The sequence below is a fragment of the Neovison vison genome, chromosome 11, assembly GCF_020171115.1.
Source record: "Neovison vison isolate M4711 chromosome 11, ASM_NN_V1, whole genome shotgun sequence".
Lineage (NCBI taxonomy): Eukaryota > Metazoa > Chordata > Mammalia > Carnivora > Mustelidae > Neogale > Neogale vison.
In genome coordinates, this window is record NC_058101.1 from 149922034 (window position 1) to 149945315 (window position 23282).

General features: G+C 44.0%; 1 protein-coding gene across 6 annotated transcripts in view; it reads right to left on the minus strand.

The window, feature by feature from the left end:
- Positions 1-16783, minus strand: part of ADRA1A (adrenoceptor alpha 1A) — a 122162-nt gene extending 105379 nt beyond the window's left edge. For 5 of the 6 annotated variants that reach the window (XR_006380952.1, XM_044224974.1, XM_044224973.1 and 2 more), the window contains exons 1-2: positions 16041-16783; positions 13210-14759 (exon numbers count right to left, since the gene is read on the minus strand). Coding sequence is in view for 5 of the 6 variants with exons in the window: in XM_044224974.1 (XP_044080909.1) it covers positions 13210-14092 (883 nt within the window). In the remaining variant the exon portion in view is untranslated. Of the gene's footprint in view, positions 1-2420; positions 2446-13209; positions 14760-16040 lie in introns of those variants that run through there. The other variant, XM_044224976.1, reaches the window with a different exon arrangement.
- Positions 16784-23282: the final 6499 nt, after the last annotated feature.

Below are 23282 nucleotides of genomic sequence, written 5' to 3' on the forward strand. Positions count from 1 at the left end.
CAAGGAAAAATAAATAGGTTAAAATTTTGTCTTTAATGAAGATATTAGTGACTCAGTCTTTTAAGTATCAAGCAACTGCATCAACATATATAAAGCAAACCTGTTAAAAATATGAGAATAATTGGAGAGTTATTCCCAGGAGCTGTGGGAAGATTTAACCATACCTCCCTCAATATTTGACAAAGAAAACAGATGATGGATAAAGATAAAGAACAGTAAATTAGGAAGATCTTAAAAATGTCACTATTAAAGTTTAGTTAACAAGTACCTATTAAACAGGAATCTATTAAATATGCTGATTATTGATCATATGTTAAGGCACAAAGAAAACCTCAATGAATTCCATAAGCTAGAAATTATTTAGTTCACGTTTTCTGACCACAATATAGTAAATCTGAAACTGAATTTTAGAAGTGGGGCATTTTAAAACACCAATTATTTTCAAAGTAACTAACAGCAAGAACACTGCAACGAATCCTCTTACGTCTACATAGGACAAAGGGAACACTGAAAGGGGAAATTGGAGCCACTAAATGAGAGCATTGCTTGGCAACACAGAGGGCAAAGAGCTCAAGCCTGCATGAAGGAAAACGTACAGCTTTGATTGTTTTGAATCTTAGACGAAAAAGAATGAAAATACATGAAGCAGACAATCTGTGCAAGGGAATTAAAAAAGGGCCAAATATAACCAGAAAAAGTAAAAGAAATGTCTAAAGATTAAATTATTGCACTTGAACACAGATTAAAAGGTTCAATATGTCCAGGACATGGGTTTCTTGAAAAAAACTAGTAAGACAGACAATCTTCTGAGATATCTTAATGAAGACAGAAAGAAGAAAACATAAGCACATGATGTGGGAAATGAGAAAGATAGAAATGAAAAATTAAAGAATTTCCTGTAGAATTCTATGTGAAAATGTTAAGCCTCAATAAGAAGGAAAACGGAAAATAAGAAAACAAAGATTATCAAATCTGACAATCAGAATAGACCACTATCCATGGAAGAAATAGAAACAAGTCTCCAAGAATTGCATCCATAAAAGGAGCTGTGCCCAAATGTTTTATGGGCAAGTTCTTTCAAACCTTCAAAGAACACATAATTCTTATGCTATTTAAACTGTTATGGATTGTACAAAAAAATGGGAAGTGTCACAGTTGACTTTATGATGTTAACATAAACTTGATACCGAAATGTGACAAACACACCACAATAAAATAAAACAATACATTCGCTTCACATAGAAATACAGATGCAATCCAGAAATAAGACATTTAGTATAATACAGCAGAATAAAAAAGGAAAATGCCACGGATCAAGATAGAATTTAATCCAAGAATACACAGATAGGTTAATATTATGAAATAAAATTTATCAGAACAGTGTCAAAGAAAAAAGGGGGTAGTGATGGGTAGCAAAAAAGAAGCATTTGATAAAATTAAAATTTAGTTTTGGTAAGATGTTTCTATAAACTTTAGAAAGATACTGCCTTGATATGATGACGTGTGTTGATCTAAAACCAACAACGAGTGCCAAATCTAATGTTGAACCACCAAAGCAGTATTTCCCAAATCTACTATCGTAGTTTTCTAGGACATGTTAGTAAGTGTGATGAAAAGTAAAGTGTAAACAATAGTTCAAAAAGTAGCCAGGGAAATGAATGGGGTGACATGTCATAAGTCTTAACAGGAGGACTCAACATGATAAAAATGTCACTTTTCAAATTAATCTATAAGTCCTAAAAATTTATGATTAACATGTGACAGGATTTGTGTGTGGTGTGGGCTGGTGGGGGAAGGGGTTTTTCTGGAAAAAGGAATGCGCAAGGATGGACAAGATAATTTTGAAAAAGAATTTTCATCCGGGGCCTTAAACCAAAAAATGTTAAAATGTATTATGAAACCATAATAACTAAAATAGTGTATAGAACTGTCAAATTACTGTGATGTACATCTGAAATATACATAATATTTACTATAATCTAAAATATATTAAATTATGTTCTATATTATACATAAAATATAGATATACTATATGATAAGTATATTTATGTCATAAATACAAATATTATATGTTATATGTGAACCATATACAATAAAAAAAGAGTAAAAATTTTTAAATGAAAAAAAAATAGTGTGGCTCCAATACTAGAGCAGAGAAATGTAAATTATGGAACAGAAGTGGGAGTCCCAAGATTCTTTTTAATATAACAAAGGTGGTTTTCCAAGTAAGACAGAAAAGGATAGATTATTCACTAAATCTTTTAAGAACATCTGGCTTAGGGGCACCTGGGTGGCTCAGCTGGTTAAGCGTCTGCCTTCAGCTCAGGTCATGTTCCAAGGGTCTTGGGATCGAGCCCCGCATCGGGATCCTTGCTCAGCAGAAAGCCTGCTTCTCTCTCTCCCTCTGCCTGCCGCTCTGCTTACTTGTGTTCTCTCTCTATCTCTCTGTCAAATAAATAAATAAAATCTTTAAAAAAGAAAGCACAAAAACAAAAAAAAGAACATCAGGCTTAAAAAATAAAAGAATATCTTGCTAACCATCAAAATCAATACAGTTAGACATCACTGACCAAAGTACAAAAATAAATTCCAGTTGGATGACAAATGATGCCCTAAAAGAACGGGGGAAAACAGAGGTTATCTAACTGGCACTGGGGAACATCTCTCCAAGCATCCTCAGGAAGGCACAATTCATAAAGAATTAGATTAAAATATGTGACCACATAAAAAATGTTAAATGTCCATATATTTGCAAAAACCACAAAAACAATAAAATGTGGGAAAAAAAACCCAATGGAAAGCATAGTTGCTAAATATGTGCAAGAATTATATTATTAAGTACTCCTCATCTTTATTCCCTTTTTAGTAAACCTCTCTGTCTCTCTGTCTGAAATCTATTTGCCATTCCACAGAAGGTAGATGCCACCCTGGGAAGGCAGAAGACATGGTTCAGAGGAATGTCCTATTTAACCAGAAAAAGGAAGGGAATGTCTTCCCCATCTACCTTCTACAGGTGGACTGTGGGGGGAAAAAGGGAAGAAGGTAATGAAAAGAGGCAGCTGGGTGTTCTGAGCTCCCCTCTCAACCAGGACCTCGAGGTCTTTGACCTTAAGACAAAGGTGGGAGTCAAGGTGATTTTTTCCCACCCTCCATTCTGGGTATCTGGGAGAGATGCCACATGACAGCTACTGCACCGTGAAAGTTATAGCCGGCACAGCTGGGCAGAGAGCAAACCTGGTCAACATGCTAGTGTGGTGTGGTGCAGTGTGTGTGCTATGTGTGGCATGGTATGTTATGTGTGGTATCTATGGTGGGTATGGTACATGCGGTATGGTGTGGTACGGTACGGTGTGGTGTATGTGGTATGTGTGTGGTGTGGGGTGTGGTTTGTGTGGTGTTGTATGGTATGGTATAGTGTGTGTGGTGTGATGTGGTATGGTGTGTGGTGTTGTGTGGTACAGTGTGGTATGGTGTGGTATGGTGTGTGTGACGTGTGTGGTGTGGTACATGTGGTGTGTGTAGTGTGGTGTGCTGTGGTGTGTATGGCGTGTGGGGTGTTGTGTGTGTGGTGTGGTGTCATGTAGTGTGTGTGGTGTGGAAGGAACTCACGGGGATCTCCATGTCTCTCAAGGGATCAGGGGTGAAACATTGTGGAGGACTTTAGCTCAGGAGCAAGAGATGATCACGGGGGGCTCTAGGGACAAAGTGATTCCCTGGGTCATCAAGTGGGACAATGGACCATAACGAACAGCCTCAGACTCATCAGAGGACAACTAGTGCTTAGTCACTATACTACACCATCCTCCCCAAAGCAGGACACAAAAAATCACACTTAAGTGTCAGCCTTGTGTCCTAATTTCTTCTCCACATACCCAGGAGATCGTGCAAGCCCCTCGACCTGGTCAACAACTTAGTGGGCAAATCTGTATGGCTTGTGTTACTTCAAAGAGACTAAGGATATAAAGATGCTGCTTAAATGAAGGGATCAGGCTGAGCTTATTGGATTTGACTAAAAGCGTGTGTGTGTGTGTGTGTGTGTGTGTGTGTATTTCCATGGAGTTCATGAAAAAGATCACATCACTTCGTGGAAAATAAAGAAGATACATTTTCTCAGCAATATTTGGTTATAGCATGAAAAAAAAAACTGGCAACCCAGTATATACTATAAATAAGTGATTAATATCTTCAATGTATAAAATGAGCTTACAAATAGAAAAGAAATAAAAATAAATGGCTTTATAAAAAGCAGCAAAAACGCAGAGAAGCAATTTTGCATTACAAAAGTCAAAATAAAAATGACTATAAGAATACAGGGGGGAAATTTTTCAAATAGCAAAGAAATATACAACTTAAAAATGAGAAGCCGTGATGCAAGCCTCCACCTAGAAAACCAAAGGGCACTAAAATACAGGGAACCTGCTGGACAAGGAAGGTGGGTCCTCCCATCCGAACCTGAAACCACGAGGCAAGAAAACACAGCAAAGCCTTCATCCTTAAATGCTGTCTCCTTCAAAGTAATGACTTGCCTGTCTGTAGCCTAATATGAAAGAGTCGGCTATTGTTCAAAACATTGTTGGAACTCATTCTAGATGTTTTCTGAGCCTGCAGCACATTCTTCTGAATATGACGGTAAATCTTCATTGACAGTTTCGTCTCGTGGAAAGAGCCAGAATTAATTTAAAGCCAAGTATGCTTATACTATTTGTGATCAGAGAAAGGCTTTCTCATAAATCTGTGCCAGAGGCAATGACAAAGAGGAATTCCAGAACTCTGTAGCAGCTCACGAAAATAACTATTTGTCGCCACAGGTGGGAAGGATGGTGCCTGGTAGGACATGGCTCACCTGTCCCGTGTAAAGGTCTCACACTGGCCTTTCCACAGTCCTCTTTCCACGAAGCCTTTGACAGTCTGAAATATAGGCTTGGTCATGTCACCCTTGTTCCTGGTCAAAACCTCATAAAATGGCTCGAAGAGTGTATCTGGTCTAGTTTCTTTCTCTCCAGCTTCATTCGTTACCAGCTATCTCACACACCTTTGTTCTGGCCACACCAGCCAACAGTCTTATCTTTTGTGTGTTTGTTTGTTTTTTCAGTACATGAAGGGGACAGGCTGTGTCTATCCAGTGGCAAAGGAGGGATAAAGGATTTTGGACTTGTTCACTGAATGCAACCCCTTTCCCCCACAGCCTCAGAGCTCGGGAGAACATTTGTGGGTCATACACCCACAAGATAGAGCAGAGGCTGACTGAGAGAGAAAATGCAAGTGTGAGCAAATGTGAAGTGGTGAATCTAGTGAAGGACAGACAAGTGGCCATCGTACTTTCTTGCAATTTTTCTGTGTGTTTGAGATTTTTCAGCATCAAGTTTGGGAAGAAGAGAGGAGTCTCAAATATTCTTAACAATTTGTTCTGAAATTAGGGGAAAGAAACCATCAGTGGAAAGTAAACCCATGCTACAGATCTCACCAGTCTATTGAGAACCTTTCCATTCTGTGTCTTGAAGAATAAGATCTACGTGGCCCCCATGCTCAACACACAACAAAAATGATAAGTTTTCTAGAAAAGGCATCACGAAACCATGGGCAGAAAGAATTAACACACAGCAGATAGGGGAATGTCCATGAGGATTTTCCAGACAGCTAACCTTGTTGGAATCCTGACCCATTCTGTACCCCCCCAATCCACCCCATCACCCTTGCAGCCACCGAGCATCTCCCCATGCTGCACATCTTGGCTCAAAGGTCAAGCCCTTCTTTGCAGCAAGTCTTTTCTGCCCTCCCTGCTCAGGGTCATTCTTATCCACAGTATATGTTTTCATGGTACCACCTACATTCTCTTCACTGAACACAGTTTGGGTTTTTTAATCAGACATTATCTGATCCAAAGAGATTAGAAGCCTGCGGGAAGGCGAGGACCCAGACTCTTCTTACCTGGCGCATGGCATAAAGCCCAGCATATCGGAAATTCTCAATAAAAAACTAGCAGGTAAAAGAGAAATGTTATTTGGTATGCTTGTGAGAGAGATGTGCTGCAAGGTGGTCAAAATAACCCTCCCTCCCTCTGTGCATTGGCCAGTCGCTCATCAGGACATCAAGCTATGTCCTTCCCCCTTGTAACTGTGTGGGCCTTATAACTTGCTTTCACTGCAGAATGAGACAGCAGTGACACTGGGCCAGTTCTGGCTCTTCAAATGCCTGGCAGTGTCTGTCCTGGCTCTCTTGGAAAGAATTACCAGGCTATAAGAAAGCTGGTCTAATCCAAATGGCCAACAGACACATGAAAACGTGCTCTACATCACTTGGAATCACTCGGAATCAGGGAAATACAAATCGAAACCACAATAAGATACTACCTCACACCAGTCAGAATGGCTAAAATCAACAAGTCAGGAAACGACAGGTGTAGGAAAGGATGCCTACACTGTATGGAGTGCAAGCTGGTGCAGCCACTCTGGAAAACAGCATGGCGGATCCTCAAAAGTTGAAAATAGAGCTACCCTACGACCCAGCAATTGCACTACTGGGTATTTACCCTAAAGATACAAATGTAGTGATCTGAAGGGGCATGTGCACCCGAATGTTTATAGCAGCAATGTCCACAATAGCCAAACTGTGGAAAGAACCTAGATGTCCATTGACAGATGAATAAAGAAGGTGTGGTGTACACACACACACACACAGACACACACACAGGAATACTATGTAGCCATCAAAAGAAATGAAATCTTGCCATTTGCAATGATGTGGATAGAACCAGAGGGTATTATGCTGATCAAAAGAAGTCAATCAGAGAAAGACAATGATCATATGATCTCCCTGATATGAGGAAACTGAAAGGCAGGGCAAGGGGTCGTGGGCAGAAGGGAGGGAAAAATGAAACAAGATGGGACCGGGGAGGGAGACAAGCCATAAGAGACTCTTAATCTCAGGGGAAAAAATGAGGATTGCTAGAGAGGAGAGATGGGGTGGCTGGGTTAAGGACATCATGGAGAGTACGTGCTATGGTGAGTGCTGTGAACTGTGTAAGCCTGATGATTCACAGACCTGTACCCCTGAAGAAAATAATACATTATATGTTAATGAAGAAAGAAAGAAAGGAAGGAAGGAAGGAAGGAAGGAAGGAAGGAAGGAAGGAAGGAAGGAAGGAAGGAAGGAAAAGAAAGGAAGAAAGATGGTCAAAGTGTGCCTTGGTGGCTCAGTCACTTAAGTGTCTCACTCTTGGTTTTGGCTCAGGTCCTGATCTCAGGGTCGTGGGATCAAGCGCTGTGTCAGGCTCTGTGCTCTGCAGGGAGTGTGTTGGAGATTCTCTCTCCCTTTCTGTCTCCCTCTACTCCTCTCACTCATCTTCATGCTCTCGCTTTCTCTCTCTCCCTCTAAAATAAATACTAAGTCTTGAAAGGAAGAAAGGAAAAGGGGAAAGAAAAAGGGAAGGGAAGGGAAGACAAGGGAAGGAAGGATGGGAAAGGAAGGAAGGAAAGAAGGGAGGGAGGAAGAAACTTGGGTGTATAACCACTGGAGGAAGAGAGGGCTGCCAATTCTGAGAGGCAGGTCCAATGGTCAGATAGATGTATTGGGCTTTGACTCATCCCTGTCCCACAGAATTGTGAGCTATAAAACATTTGTTGCTTTAGGCTACTATGTTTTGGGATGGTTTGTGGTAGAGCCAGAGTAGCTGAGAAACTGGCCTCCTATCTCAAAATCGTAGCAACTCTTAGATTATCTTCACACCATTATCTCTAAGAGTCAACCTTCCCCATGAAGAATCAGGGCCTGACCTCTTCCCGTCTATAGCAAAGCAACCCGATGTCTGGTTATTTGGGGCATCCACAAGAGTCGTTATATGTCATTTATCTGTCATTATCTACACTCGCCCTTCTTCCTTGCCCTTCTCACACATCACCATCTGGAACTTAGTGATGCATTTCATTGTGCAGATGTTCAGCTTCACTAGAGTAGGGATTTTGTTCTTGTCTTTTTCTGCAGCGATTCTCTAGCTGCCTGACCCATAGTGGATGCTCCATGAAATTTTGCTGAACAAATGAATCCTTCTTTGCCTCACTGCTTCCACCCAGTAAGCCCCTTGCCAGCTCTGCCTCCCCTCAAACACCCCATTTTAAAACACATTCTTCCTCCTTACTGTCACATGGTCCACTAACTTTTTAAATTTTAACATAAATATCAAATAGTCTACGTCCACAGGAGCCACAGCTTAGCGCAACACTGCCTCCTTTGACTCAGAGGTCACAGCAATGAATAGGTCCAGCAATAATGCCCACTTTGTCCTGAAATCAGAGAACCAGAGTCCCGACACACCAATATGTTCAGTAAATGTCCCCATCTTCCCTTTCTTTTCGACTTTTCCCACCCGGCCCAATGACTCTGGAACTGGCAGGCTCTAGACCAAGAGATGAAACAAGCAAAGACGATACCCGCTCTAGGAAAGCTGGAGCTCCCCAGAAGATGTATTTTTCACCCTTCCTTCTTTCGCCTTCCTCTTCTCCTATTCAGCTCCATGACCAAAACCTGGCTTTTCCACACAGTCACTGATAACCGCCTCAGAGGTGACGTCCCTCCTTACAAGGGGTTCTGACTCAACATTTTCACCAAACACTGAGGCGGCAAAAAGAAAACAAGACTTGAGGGTGGGCAAGTCAATCTCTACCGGCAATCACGCTACTCAGTCCAGTCCAACAACTAGCCCGTCCTTGATGGTTGGAGCTGGGGAGAAGGGAAGTGTGGAGGTGCTGGGGAGCCCTCTCACAGGGTAGAGGAGAGGCCTTCGGCCACGGAAGAGTGCTCACTCACGATCCTGGGCCGCTTCCCGCACCTGTGGGCGCTTTGCTCCTTGGCTTCGTACACCACGTGTGTCCCTGCCTGCCTTCGTTTCGGACCCCACTGTCCTCTGACAGCCTAGCTCGGACTGATAATCTCTGCTTCCCAAGGAGCACTTGTCATACTTAAGAACTGTGTCCATTGTGTCTGAAAATCTCATGGCATATTTATTCTTCGGTTCACATTTTGCATGAAAAATGTCCTTAAAACAGTTACTAAAAACAAATAACATCTCACTGATGGTCCAGCAGAAGTAGTGTAGGCTTCAAGTCCCTGCTCAGTTGACAGTGGCACTTCTAGAAGTCTCCACAGTGACCTCCAGACACAGTTCACGGTGATATTCTTTTGCACTTCGAATACCACTTCATAGGCTTGTGGTAATTGTTCCTAATTTGTTTCCTTAACTAGACTGTGCCTCCCTTGAGGGTTGGGAATGTGCTTTATTCATCTTTTTGCTCTAACTCAGTGCCTGGTACTTACTATACAGTCAATCCATCCTGGAAGAAATAGTCTCTCGCTCAGACAGTGGCATGGAGAAACTCTGGGCCACAGATCCTGGTAGGTTCAGGGACCTCCTTCCAACTGAACAGCCTGGTCAGACTGCCAACCATACGTTTTCAATTTCCTTCCTGCCACGCTGCATTACTGGGATTTAAAGGAGGCCCAGTGATTCTGGGTGCTGCTGTCTTACCATGGCTTCCTGTCCCTGTAACCCCTCACCTCAAAGTCCCTAATTCCCCAGGAGAGCAGATCCAAGAGGGAGGCCATGGTTAGACTAGAGTTCTCTCTGGTTCACTCTCTGAATCTGTGTGACTCCTAATCTGTTCCAGTTCATGCCCTTACTGTGGTTCCTGACCCTCTGCCTCTTAGCTATTGGGGAGGGACACCAGCCTTCTTGACTAGTCTTTCTTTCAATTTATGACTATAAATCTCAAATACGTCCATAGGACTTTCTGGGGATGCTACAAAATTTCCATCATCTATTTGCGCCCTCGCCTCAAAGATTAATATTTCACATCTTCTTGCTCCTTAAACCAACGTCACGTTCTATGCCTTCTTCACCTGTAGCTGATGATCTTGCTTTTGTTTAGGTCAAGGGCATGAATACACTCTGAAGAGCTGATTACGCTTCTCCTACGCGTCTGCTCTGCTCCTCTCTGTGCTTACAGACCCCGGCTTCTCCCTCGCTTCTCAACACTCCACTTGGGCACTGAATCCCACCTCCTCCCTCAACTACACCATCAGCAACTCTATTCCATTGTTCTGTCAGAATATACACATGGTATCCTATCCCCCACCTTTTGAAATTCTCTCTAGATCCTTCCGGCTCTCCTCTATTTCCCTGCTCCACTGTCTAGAAAAGACTTTCCCAAGAGTTGTCTCTTTTCACTGCTCTCACTTCATCTTTCATTCTCTCCGGGAAGCACAAAGTCAGGCTTTTATCTCCCTCACTCTACTGAGACTGTTATCCTCAAAGGATGTCCTCATATCTCCAAGGACCTCCTCCACATGGCCAAGTCCAATGCTGATTCCCAGCCCTCCTCTGACTTGGCCGAGCAGCTGCCTGTGACACAGCTCAATACTTTTGCCTTCTTGAAACATTTCCATTTGGCTTTGGGAACAATGCAGTCTCCTGGTTTTCCTCCTACCTCCCTGCCCACTCTTTCTCAACTTCTTCTGCTAGTTGGTTCTCTTCCTCTTCCAGGTTCTCAAATACCAGAATGCCATGGGTTCTGTTCTTATCTCTTCTTTCTCTCCATATGTCCTCCCTTGTAGACCCGTCCACTTCTGTGGCTTTAAGTATGTTGCTGTGTCCCCAGTTTACAGGGTGCCCCAGCTGCCCCTCTCAGCTTGGAGCTCATGCATCCAACTGCCTGCCACTTGGCATCTCTACTTAGATGGTGAACAGACACTTCTCAGCAGAATAAACACTTGTGTTTCCCATTCCTGCCAGCCCCTAACAACTCCACCATTCTCTAGTTTTCAGCCAGATGCACTATTGTTTACCCTGGTGCTTAAGCCCCAGAACCAGAAGTTATCTTTAATTCCTCTCTTTTTTCTTATACCCTATTTCCAAACTTGTCAGCTCCACCTGTGAAATAAGTCCTGAACGTGATCACATCTCACACCTCACCTGTTCTCCCCCAAGCGCTAGGCATCACGACTTCTCCACCCTTGGTCGCTCTAACAGCCTCCCACCTAGTCTCCCTGCTTCCACAGTTGGCCCCCAAACAGCCCACTCTCGACCCAACAACCCGAATGATCCTTTGAAAATATAAAACCAGCCACCCCCCTGCTAAAACCTGTCTGAGGGGATGGCATCCCAACGCAATTGGAATAATAGGCAAATTCCACTGGGGCCTAAAAGATCCACGGCGCTCTGACCTCGTCTCCACAACGCGTTTTTGAACTTGTCTGCCCACATGTTCTCTGTCGTTCAGCCACTCTGGCCTCTCTGATCTCCCTCGAATAGGTCAGGCTACTTCCCATCTCTGGACCTGACGTCCCTCTGCCCAACAGGGCCTTCTGGACTTGGCAAGGTTTGCTCCTCCATATCGTTCTTCCGAGAGGACTCCTCTGATGACCCACCCCATTGCCCTACAAATCTTTATGCTCTTATCCTGCTTTTTTTTTTTTTATACTGCTTAGTAATCCTTGACTTCTTAAGGTGCATTCGTTTGTTTGTCTACCTCCCTTAAGAGAATGCAAACATTTTACTGCCAAGGAATTTGTCGCCTTGTTCAAACTACCATCGAGAACCAGTGCTCAATGTAACAAATGCCATATGAGTACACAGATACACAAATAAACTTTAGGGAGAAGAGGTGGGAGGCAGAAAGGAGGGAAACCGTGGCTCAGGCAGGGTGTTATTTAAATAAACTCAAAGCTGTGATGTACTTCCAGGAACAGAGTCAGCAATCGTGATAGGCAGGCACCATGGAGAGCCAGCGAGTGGACTCAGGAGGGCCTCTTAAGCAGCCCCTCTAGAGAGAAATTTCTGCAACCATCAAAATGTTCAATATCTCTGCTGTCCCCAACAGGAGCCACTGGCCATGTGTGGCTATTGAGCACTTGAACTTTGGCTAGTGAGAATGAGGGACTGAATATTAATTATCTCTAATTTTAATTCGTATTAAACAGCCACATGCAGCTGGTGGCTATGGTATTAGCAAAGCTCTAGAACTTGAAGAATCGCTTCCCCCCACTTGGGATTTCAGAATAATAATCGGAGAAGGAGAATGAAATAAAGATCCTGGACAAATGAAGTTTTGAGTTGGCCTCAGAAACAAATAGCTGCTATTACAACACAGAGTTGCAAGTTAAAGTACTTTGAATGCATGCCACTTAAATTTGCCTCTAGAGTGCCAGAAATGAACTTTTACTAATTTTTATCTTTTTTTCTTTCTTTTTTTTTTTGCTAGAGTTAGTGGACAAGCAATGCGTGGGTCTATATTTGAGCTCACAAACTAAAAATAGCAAACAACCATTTTGGGATCTCATGAAGGTCTCTCAGATATAGATGACTAGTCCAAGTGGATCAGCTTGCTGATACTTACAATGTGCTAATTAGTTTTGACAATAGCTAATATGGCATTTGCAAAAATTGGATTTGTAACATTACTGTATTATTTTCAAACAGTGTCATCTGCAACTTTCAGAATGATCTTGGACAAGACTACTGTTCGTTTTAATACTACGAAAATAAAGGGGTAAGTATTCACTTATTGGAAACATTATGTTGAATTCTTTAAAGCTTAAATTCGTGTGGACACAAAATCATCTTTTTTTTCCCCTTGCCAGTGGCTGGCCACACTTTCTTCCATACTGAGTCCAGAAAATAAAATTAACACAGATATAGAACATAAGCAGACCATTATGACTAACCCTTAGGAGCAATCTAATCTAATAATAAAATTACACATTTGTTCAGAATAAGTATGGTGCTTATTTTTAGGCCAAGAGAATTTGCAGTCCAAGCAGCAGAGGTGAAAGTGGCATTCCACAGCCCCTGCCTAAGTGTGTGCCCGAGACTGAGACTCCAAAGAAGAGGGATCTATTTAAATTAAACCAATGCTTAAAGGCATTAAGAAAAGTTGACGTTCTTGTTAAGGAGACCAATTAATCTGCTGGAAGCCACTTTACACTAGTTGAAAAAGTGCTCTAGGACATGATCATATAAATGAGACTGCGAGAAGAAAGGGAACTAAAATTCACTTTTCTGCAGGGGAGCATTTTCCAAACTGCCCCCCACCCCCACCTCGGGCTTTGCTGTTTGAAATGCAGATTCTTTTTCTTTCCCCTGGCTCCCCCACCCCCGCCCTTGACTGTGAGTCTGGGGAAACAGAGGGGAGCAATTTAACAGGGTGTTTAAAGACTTACCAATGGGCATCACCAGGAAAAAAGGCAGCCAGCAGAGGACGAAGCAGCCCACCACGATGCCCAGTGTTTTGGCCGCTTTCTTCTCCCGGGAAAACTTGAGGAGCCTCACTGAGAAGTGCGTCTTGCTCTTGGCGCTGGACACCCCGGTGCCTCCTACTGGGACATTTTTCCGATGGATGCGGAGCGTCACCTGCTCTGAGTCCGACTTGTCGGTCTTGAGGCCAGACTTGAGGCCCCTGCTTTCCCTCTTGGCCACCACGTACACCCGACAATACATGACCAGGATGATGGTCAGAGGCACGTAGAAAGAGCCCAGCGCCGAGAAGAGCACGTAGCCGGGCTCCTCGGTGATCTGGCAGATGGTCTCGTCCTCCGGGGCAGGCTGCCTCCAGCCGAAGAGCGGCCCGATGGAGATGACGAGGGAGAGCGCCCAGACACAGAGCAGAGCCATTAGACCCCTCTTCTGGGTGACGATGGTGGGGTAGCGCAGCGGGTAGCTCACACCTATGTAGCGGTCGATGGAGATGATGCAGAGTCCCATGATGGACGCGGTGCAGCACAGGACGTCCACCGCAGCCCAGATATTGCAGAAAACCCTGCCAAAGGCCCAGTAGCCCAGGATCTCGAAGATAGCTGAGAAGGGCAGCACGGTGGAGGTGAGCAGGAGGTCGGCCACCGCCAGGTTGACGATGTAGTAGTGAGTGACCGAGTGCAGATGCCGGTGGCAGGCCACGGAGAGGATCACGAGGATGTTGCCCAGCACACCGAAAATGATGAGGCCCCCCAAGATCACTCCGAGCAGAATGGCCTTGGATATGTTCACCGGTGCCGACGGGTGGGTGCAGTTGGAACTGTCGGAGGCATTTCCAGAGAGAAACACCATGGTCCCAGCCGGAGCCGGCGAGGTCCGGCTCTCAAGAGCCACCCCCGGGCGAGGGCGGAGGCGGAAGCGGGGGAGCAGAGTCAAAAGGTCTCGGCTCAGGGGAGCCCTACCCGCTGGGGTTAGCTGGGGGTGAGAGAGAGCGCGCGGGTGAGAAGCAACCCCGGCCTGCCGCGCAAACCCTCAGAAGGCCACGCAAAGGGGCAGGACGTTAAAGGCGACATGGCCGGGGGCGCGCGGGGCTACCCGCAGACCCTGTCCTCCCGGAGCGCTGGCCTCCGGCCCCAGCTCCCTTCCTACCCGAGGCTTGGCGCGAAGCTCGAGGAGGCACGTTGCAAAGTGCAGTCGCCGAATTACAGGGGCCCGCTTTTGCGTGTTGTCTGATCCGTCCTGGTTAGAAGATTCAGCATTTTGCACGTTATTTAGAATTCAATAGTCCAGCGCCAGTCTCCCCGCAAACCACAATCAAGAACGGGTTTGCCGTCGACTCTCAAAGGCGGGGATCGCCAGCATCTGGGCGCTTCTGCCGGCCCGCAGTTACCCACAGGGTGACTGGACCGCGGTGAACTCGGGCTACAGATGCAGCTTCTCCGCGCGCAGGCCGGGGAAAGTGGATTTGAGATGCTGGCCAAGAGCGAGGCGACTGCGGGCGTTGTTTGCTCTCGTTCTCCTGAAAGAGCGCAAAGAGAAGGGCGGCGTGTGTACCAGGCGCCCCGGGAAGCGAGGCCAAACCCGGGCTCGACGGACCGTGGGCGGCGGCTGGGAGCCCCGCCGGCTCTGCGGTCCGGGAGCGGCGTGCCCTGCCGCAGCACAGGCGGCGCGCAAGAGGACCGCGCGCTGTGCCCCCGCCGCTGGGAACCTGCCCTGGCGCGCGGCCCGAGGCCTCCGAGATCCGAAGCAAACCAACCCCAAGCCTCCGCGGCCAATGATGAGCGGTCGCACTGCGAAATTAAAACCCCGCGAAGCTCGCGAGGCGGGACTGCGGCTGGAGTGTGTGTGTGTGTACGCGACTGTGTGTAGCGTGGAGCCGAGTCGGTGAAAACTGGCGGTTGCCGTTTAAAAAGGTTGCTTCGCAGCCACCTGGAGGGGGCGGCCTGGGAGAGGGAACCGCAGCGGCCCGGGCACCGCAGGCCAGCCAGAGCCGCGCGCACGTTCACGCCCGAGTTATTCGCACTTGGGTGTGCTGTGCGCGCGGGTCTGTGGAGCAGCCCCGCCGGCTCGAGAGCCGGGTCCCGAGCACAGCCTGTTGGGCCCGAGGGCTGAACGCGACCCGGGTCGGTCCAGGAGCCCTTTTCAAGCCGCAGGATCGGCCGGGCGGGAGGACTCGAGCCACACCCGGACCGGCCGCGCGGGTGCAGGCGAAGTGGTGGGGCGGGCAGGCGCCCCTCTGCAGAAGGGGCTTTGCAAGTGGCGGTCACTGCGGACTGGGTAGGCTTCAAAATCAGGAGGAAAAGTGGGCGCTTCGCGGTTTTCTGGGCTGGGGCCACGGTCTGTGTGAGAAACTTAGGTTTCCACGACTGCGAGCCGACCCCAGGGACTCAGGCAGAAATGCGAGGGGTCGGGGTGGGGGGGACCCATCTTGCCTTCGAAGGACTCTGGCTGGGGGCAGGCCCTGAGGCGGGACCCCAGGGGCAAAGGCTATTGAGGAAAAAATCACAAGTTCAGGAGCTCACAGGTGGTACTAAAAGCAAGCAACTGCAGAAAGCCTCTTGCCTCTACCTCGGGGCGATAATACGGGATGAAAAACACACTTGTTAACTAGGAGGTAACTTTCTAAAATATATAAGGGAATCAGGGTGGGGTGGGAATGGTGGTGTCACAGCGGGTGAAAAAAGGGGGATGGGGGCGCTTAGGTAAAGTGCGGGTTCGGGCTCACCGGGAAACTAGGCTGCTGGGCCCTCACCCACCCCGCCCTCCTGGACGCCCGCGTCCTGCTCCGCCGCGCACTCACCTGGAACGGGGTGTGGACCGGGGGTTCGGTCCCACGAGCAGCCCTGCCTCTCTGGGGGAAGAGGCGACCGTCTCACCAAGGAACCAATTCTTAGTTCTTCTGCACCCGCTGACTCACCCCTCCACCACAGAGGTCTTTAAGCTCCCAGCTCACTATCGCTTTACCTGCAGAATTTAAAATAAAGAGTGAAAATAGAAAAAAAATAGCCAAGCAATAACTCCACATTTACCCTTTAAATATTCAGCTCCCCGACATCAGCAAAGAATGGCAAGCAACTTTGCAGCTAGATCTTGCTGACGTCACACAGGCAGTAGCCCCGGCGAGTACCGTAATCGGCTGTTTACCGTATTACTCTGCGGCAACAGGCAGAATGCGCACAGCCGTATTTTTTTCCCCTCCCGCCTGTCCTGAGTGTATTAAGTTTTCGCTTTACTTTAAAAAGGTTTGTGTGGGTGGGTGGCTGTGGTGGTGTGAGTGTGGGTGTGACTTTCATTTATAGTAAGTAACTTCTTTAAATGATGGGATTTTTTAAATAAAAAAAAAATTGACACTTGCCGCACAGATGTTATTGCATGTATGGTGTGTTCAAAGGAATGACCCAAAAGTTACATTTGAACAGCTTTATTCAATTAACACTTGGACTAGTTTCAGTTAAAATCAAGAAAAGCATGTTGTTATGCCAAATACGCAGGTAAATTATATTATTTGCAGATGTTTTAAGATGAGAGTAAAATCAGATAACACTTAATAAATCTGATTGTAATAAAATTGTGATTCCGAGAAGATAAGGTGAACATATCTAAACTTTATTAAATATGATCCATCTCTTATTTCTTTAAACAAATGAATTTAAAAAGCATTGTAGTACGGGTGTAGTTTCCAAACATGGTTTGGTGTTGGTAAAGTGCCACAAATTCTTTTGCAGTTCTTAGAAGAAAATGTATTTTTTAAAGGAATGTTAATTCTGTTACTTCTCTTTTAATTCTTGTTGATTCATTAAATAGTTGGCATATGACAAGCTGACATCACCAATTTTATTTGCCTTTTTTTCTGGTAAATTCCATGTTCTGCTTACCTTGCAACTGGATAAAGCCATATGTGTTTTTGGAATATTGGGAAAATACTAAAATTTTCTGTACTCTGATTCCCACCTCCTACATCATCTGCTTTCATCTTTATTGATTTAGACAAAATACACTGTTCTTAGAATATTTACAGGTACCCCTAAAACTAGTAACAGAGAACTTTGACCCGTGGTATGCATTGGAATTCTCTCCCTTGAACAAAAGTTAATTGATATTGTTTTTTCCAAGGGGGTGTTTGGGAGGCTCTTTTATAGCAAAATACCTCTAAAGCCTTGGAGGAATGCCCATGGAAAGATCAGGGAGCACTACCTCATTAAAAAGCCAATATTTAGACTTCCTTTTCTCTTACACAAAATGACACCCACCTTCCCCATCTCTAGGGGAAGTATGTATATCTAAACCATCTCTAGGGCTAGTATGTATACCTATCACATTTGATTAGACTTTAATATCATTTGATTGGACTCTAATATTATTTTAAAAACATATACAAAAATGGCTTGCTCATCCATAAACTGAATTTAAGGTTGTAGAAGAATAGTGGATAAGGATACAGGAAATCTGGCTTCACTCTAATTAAGTAACTAAGTCTCTTTGGGACTCAGTCCCCTCAGGTAGGGAGCACTGGACTATAATTCCCTGTAACCCTTGTATCTCATCCTCAAAGATGTATATAATGTATGTTCCTTAGGAATCCCATCCACCAGAGAGAGATTGTTATTGTTTGATTTCATATTCATTAACCTTATACCATTGAGGGGGAACTTTCTATTAAGATCTGTTCCACGGTAGATAAGGGAAGTAGTGTTATCAGCAAGAAAAGCAACCCCAAATCGCTCAACTCTGCAAGGTTAGAATGTAACAAAGTCTTTGGAACTCCCAGTCCTCCAGCCCCCTATAAACAAGCATGCAAACCCTCCTTTCCCCCACCAGCTGGAGCCAAGGCTAAGGAAAGCTGCCTTTCTTTCTTTCTTTCTTTCTTTCTTTCTTTCTTTCTTTCTTTCTTTTCTGGGTAGCTTGGTCCTTACACATTGCCTGGTAAGTCTTTCAAATCTGCCTGTCAGCCAGTGACATCAGTGTTTGTGACACTAACTCTCTGGAACCAATTCATCCTGGCTAACCATAGACCCACAAGAAGGGAACTATCCATCTATGGGTTATTTTTTTTTTAAGATTTTATTTATTTACTTATTTGAGAGAGAGAGAGAGAGAATGAGAGGGGAGAAGGTCTTAGGGAGAACCAGACTCCCTGCGGAGCTGGGCTCAGGACCTGAGCTAAAGGCAGTGGCTTAACCAATTGAGCCACCCAGGTGCCCCTGTGGGTTACTCTTTAAAAACTAGTTGAGGTGCATGTCCCAGAAGGTGTTGAGTTAGACACATGGGGATGTAGGGTGAAGATAGAGTAGGCTCTAGAGTCATAAAGAGGCTTCCCTGCACTCCTATAAGACCAGGGGCAAAACCCAGCTTTTCGGAACCTAGACTTATTAATTTTTAACGGGGCACAATCAGACCCCCCAAGGTTGTTATGAGGACCGACTGAAACTCCGTGAAATTATATCTCACGGAGTTTATCCACCCTCTTGTTAGTAATCTCATTAACCCTTACCTTTTCTGTTCATTTTGTGTGCTACTCTACACTGAAACATACTTCTAAACCAGAGTGGTCCCAATCTCACATTTAACGTGAGCATGATTCACTCAGCTGGAGAAACTTGAGCCATGACCTGAGAATTATGCTCAAGCCAACTGCTATAAGCAAAGTGGCCCAACAAGGGGCCTCCAGGGCTTCTCCCCCTTTCTTCCCACTCCACCTTGTCCCACATCTTGAAGGGCCATGAAAATGTGTGCAAATACTACAGCTGTCCCTTGACCTTTGGCCATGGTCTGTCCCATGACCTGCCTTTGAGAAAATGGGTCCAGGAGAAAAGGCCTAAGGCCCTGAAAGTGGTTTTATGGCTATTTGGAGCAGAAGATTCTGGGTCCCAGAGCATAATCTAGAAAGAAGTGTGTGGGCTCCATTCAGAGATATTAACCTTCGTCCTGTAGTCTTATGGATTCTGGGATCTCTAAAGCCCCAAACTCAAGTTAGGGGTCCTCTTGCCTTAACCTAAGGGTGCTACTCTCTAGACTTCGGGTATAGTGGAAGCTGAGAAATTCATTGCAGGGGAGATTCGGGAAGGCTCATGGGAGGATACGGCTTGATGTAGGGCTTGCAAGATAAGCAGGAGTCAGATTGGTAGGCACTGAGGAAGGCAAGTCAACAACAGCTGTACAACAGACTGCGTGTGCATGTGTGTGTGTGTAGGTGTGCTCACTTGTGCATGTGTGTGCTTGTGTGTGTGCATGCAGAGACACTGGCGTCTAACTGGAGAAGAAGAGCTTGCAATCAATATACACCCCATACCTTTGGTTGGCAGAACTCTGTTAGTGACTCGTGAGAAATTCAGCAAGTATAGCAGACTTTAAGAAGAAGAAAAAAAATCTGTCAATCATTATCTTAGAAGACAAGGCACCATGGAATTATGAACTGGCTTTCCAGGCTTATGATTCCAAGTGACAAAGTAGAGGGATTAATGTTAATATCTACCTAAAAGACCTGGCTTTTCAACTAATTCTCTTAAGGCTTAAAAAGTTAGAGTGGGAGGAAAATGAAAAACATTGCTCAGAATGATATTGATGAAGTATCAAGTCACAATTCTCTAAACAAGCACTGTGTTCTAATCCTTTATTGAACTGAGAAAACTACACAGGGCACAGACACTACAGGGGGAAGCCTTGGATGGGATCATAATTCTGCCCTTGTCATCATCCTGCTCACTGTTGTCCCTGGGAAAAGACTTGTTCCAAGTCTCATACGAGTCGTGGATCCCATCCTTAATGGTAGATTACAGGGGAAGAGGAGGTCAAGTCAGTCTGTAGCTGGTCTGGGTAAATTATTTCTTTAAAATGATAAATCTTTGCTCTTGCAGAGCGAAATGTGAGTCATCAATCAAATTTGTCAAATATCCTCTAAAAGGGAGGTGAAACACCAAAATCAATATATGTACCAAATGTGGAAATGCTTCATCTCATTTCTCTACCCTCTGGTGAACTTCTGTAGGCACATTAACATGCTTACTGACCTGTATTTCATTATAAAATACATCTGATAAGAACACATTTTGTAAATGATTAAAATAAGACTTATCTGTAGTTCTATGGAAAACCCAAAAGACTCCACCCCCAAACTACTAGAACTCATACAGCAATTCAGCAGCGTGGCAGGATACAAAGTCAATGTGCAGAAATCAGTGGCTTTCTTATACACTAACAATGAAAATACAGAAAGGGAAATTAGAGAATCGATTCCACTTACTATAGCAACAAGAACCATAAGATACCTGGGAATAAACCTAACTAAAGAGGTAAAGGATCTATACTTGAGGAACTATAGAACACTCATGAAAGAAATTGAAGAAGACACAAAAAGATGGAAGACCATTCCATGCTCTTGGATCGGAAGAATAAACATTGTTAAAATGTCTATACTGCCTAGAGCAATCTATACTTTTAATGCCATTCCGATCAAAATTCCACCGGCATTCTTCAAAGAGCTGGAGCAAATAATCCTAAAATTTGTATGGAATCAGAAGAGACCCCGAATCGCTAAGGAAATGTTGAAAAACAAAAATAAAGCTGGCGGCATCACCTTACCTGATTTCAAGCTTTATTACAAAGCTGTGATCACCAAGACAGCATGGTACTGGCATAAAAACAGACACATAGACCAGTGGAACAGAGTAGAGAGCCCTGATATGGACCCTCAACTCTATGGTCAATTAATCTTTGACAAAACAGGAAAAAATATACAGTGGAAAAAAGACAGTCTCTTCAATAAATGGTGCTGGGAAAACTGGACAGCTATATGTAGAAGAATGAAACTCGACCATTCTCTTACACCGTACACAAAGATCAACTCAAAATGGATAAAAGACCTCAACGTGAGACAGGAATCTATCAGAATCTTAGAGGAGAACATAGGCAGTAATCTCTTTGATATCAGCCACAGCAACTTCTTTAAAGATACGTCTCCAAAGGCAAAGGAAACAAAAGCGAAAATAAACTTCTGGGACTTCATCAAAATCAAAAGCTTCTGCACAGCAAAGGAAACAGTCAAAAAAACAAAGAGGCAACCCACGGAATGGGAGAAGATATTTGCAAATGACAGTACAGACAAAAGGTTGCTATCCAGGATCTATAATGAACTCCTCAAACTCAACCCACACGAAACAGACAAACACATCAAAAAATGGGCAGAAGATATGAACAGACACTTCTCCAATCAAGACATACAAATGGCTATCAGACACATGAAAAAATGCTCATCATCATTAGCCCTCAGGGAGATTCAAATTAAAACCACATTGAGATATCACCTTACACCAGTTAGAATGGCCAAAATTAACAAAACAGGAAACAACATGTGTTGGAGAGGATGTGGAGAAAGGGGAACCCTCTTACACTGTTGGTGGGAATGCAAGTTGGTGCAGCCTCTTTGGAGAACAGTGTGGAGATTCCTCAAGAAATTAAAAAGAGAACTTCCCTACGACCCTGCAATTGCACTCCTGGGTATTTACCCCAAAGATACAGATGTCGTGAAAAGAAGGGCCATCTGTACCCCAATGTTTATAGCAGCAATGGCCACAGTCGCCAAACTATGGAAAGAACCAAGATGCCCTTCAACAGATGAATGGATAAGGAAGATGTGGTCCATATACACTATGGAGTATTATGCCTCCATCAGAAAGGACGAATATCCAACTTTTGTAGCAACATGGACGGGACTGGAAGAGATTATGCTGAGTGAAATCAGTCAAGCAGAGAGAGTCAATTATCATATGTTCAATATTTTATATTTTCCCATTTTTCCATGTGTGTGTATAATATAATACATATACAAAATTGATTATATACATATAATTATGATTATATATAATGTGTATATATTTGCATTATATACAAAACTGTGATCATGTTGTATCTACCATTATATATCTGCTTTTTCATTTAATGTTATTTTATAAACACAAACTCATATTATTAAATTTTTGCAAGAATATGATTTATAGTAACTGCATAGCAATTCCATTAGTATATATGTCATGTTAAAGTTAACTATTTGGATATTTAGGTTTCCCAAAGATGTCTGATTTAAACTTGTTCTCTGATAAGTACTCCTATATCATGTTTTACTCTAATTTTTCTTCAGATTAACTCTCAAAAGTGAAATTAGAAGATCAAAATTTATGAACATTTAAGAGATTATAATCTATCACCTTCCAGAAAGTTTTACAGATGTAAATACAAAATGTAAACTCATTGCAGTAGTGTGTGACAGAAAGTGTTTTCTGTTTTTTGTTTTTTTCTTTTTACTTCTCTCCAATCTTGAGTATTTATAATAAAATAGACAAGTACATAAATATATAAATGAAATAAGCCTTAGCCAATTGGACAAGTAAGAAATATCTCATTTAAAAGTTCTTATTCTTGGGACGCCTGGGTGGCTCAGTTGGTTGGACGACTGCCTTCGGCTCAGGGCATGATCTTGGAGTCCCGGGATCGAGTCCCACATCAGGCTCCCAGCTCCATGGGGAGTCTGCTTCGCTCTCTGACCTTCTCCCCTCTCATGCTCTCTCTCACTGTCTCTCTCTCTCAAATAAATAAATAAATAAAATCTTTAAAAAATAAATAAATAAATAAAAGTTCTTATTCTTGGGGTGCCTGGGTGGTTCAGTGGCTTAAAGACTCTGCCTTTGGCTCAGGTCATAGTCCCGGGGTCCTGGGATTGAGCCCCACAACAGGCTCTCTGCTCGGAGGGGAGCCTGCTTCCTTCTCTCTCTCTACCTGCCTCTCTGCCTACTTGTGATCTCCTCCTGTCAAATAGATAAATAAAATCTTAAAAAAATATTAAAAGTTCTTATTCTTTAATTGTGAGCATATGTTCATACATTTATTTGACATTTCCATTTATTTTGTGATCTGCTTGTCCATGTTTCTATCGGTCAGGAGTTAGTCAGAAACGGATGCAGATATTTCATGCAGGCAGTGATTTAACACAAGGAATTAGAGGCTTATAAGACAGTTGGAAAAGATTAAGAAGCACACCAGGGAAAACTGA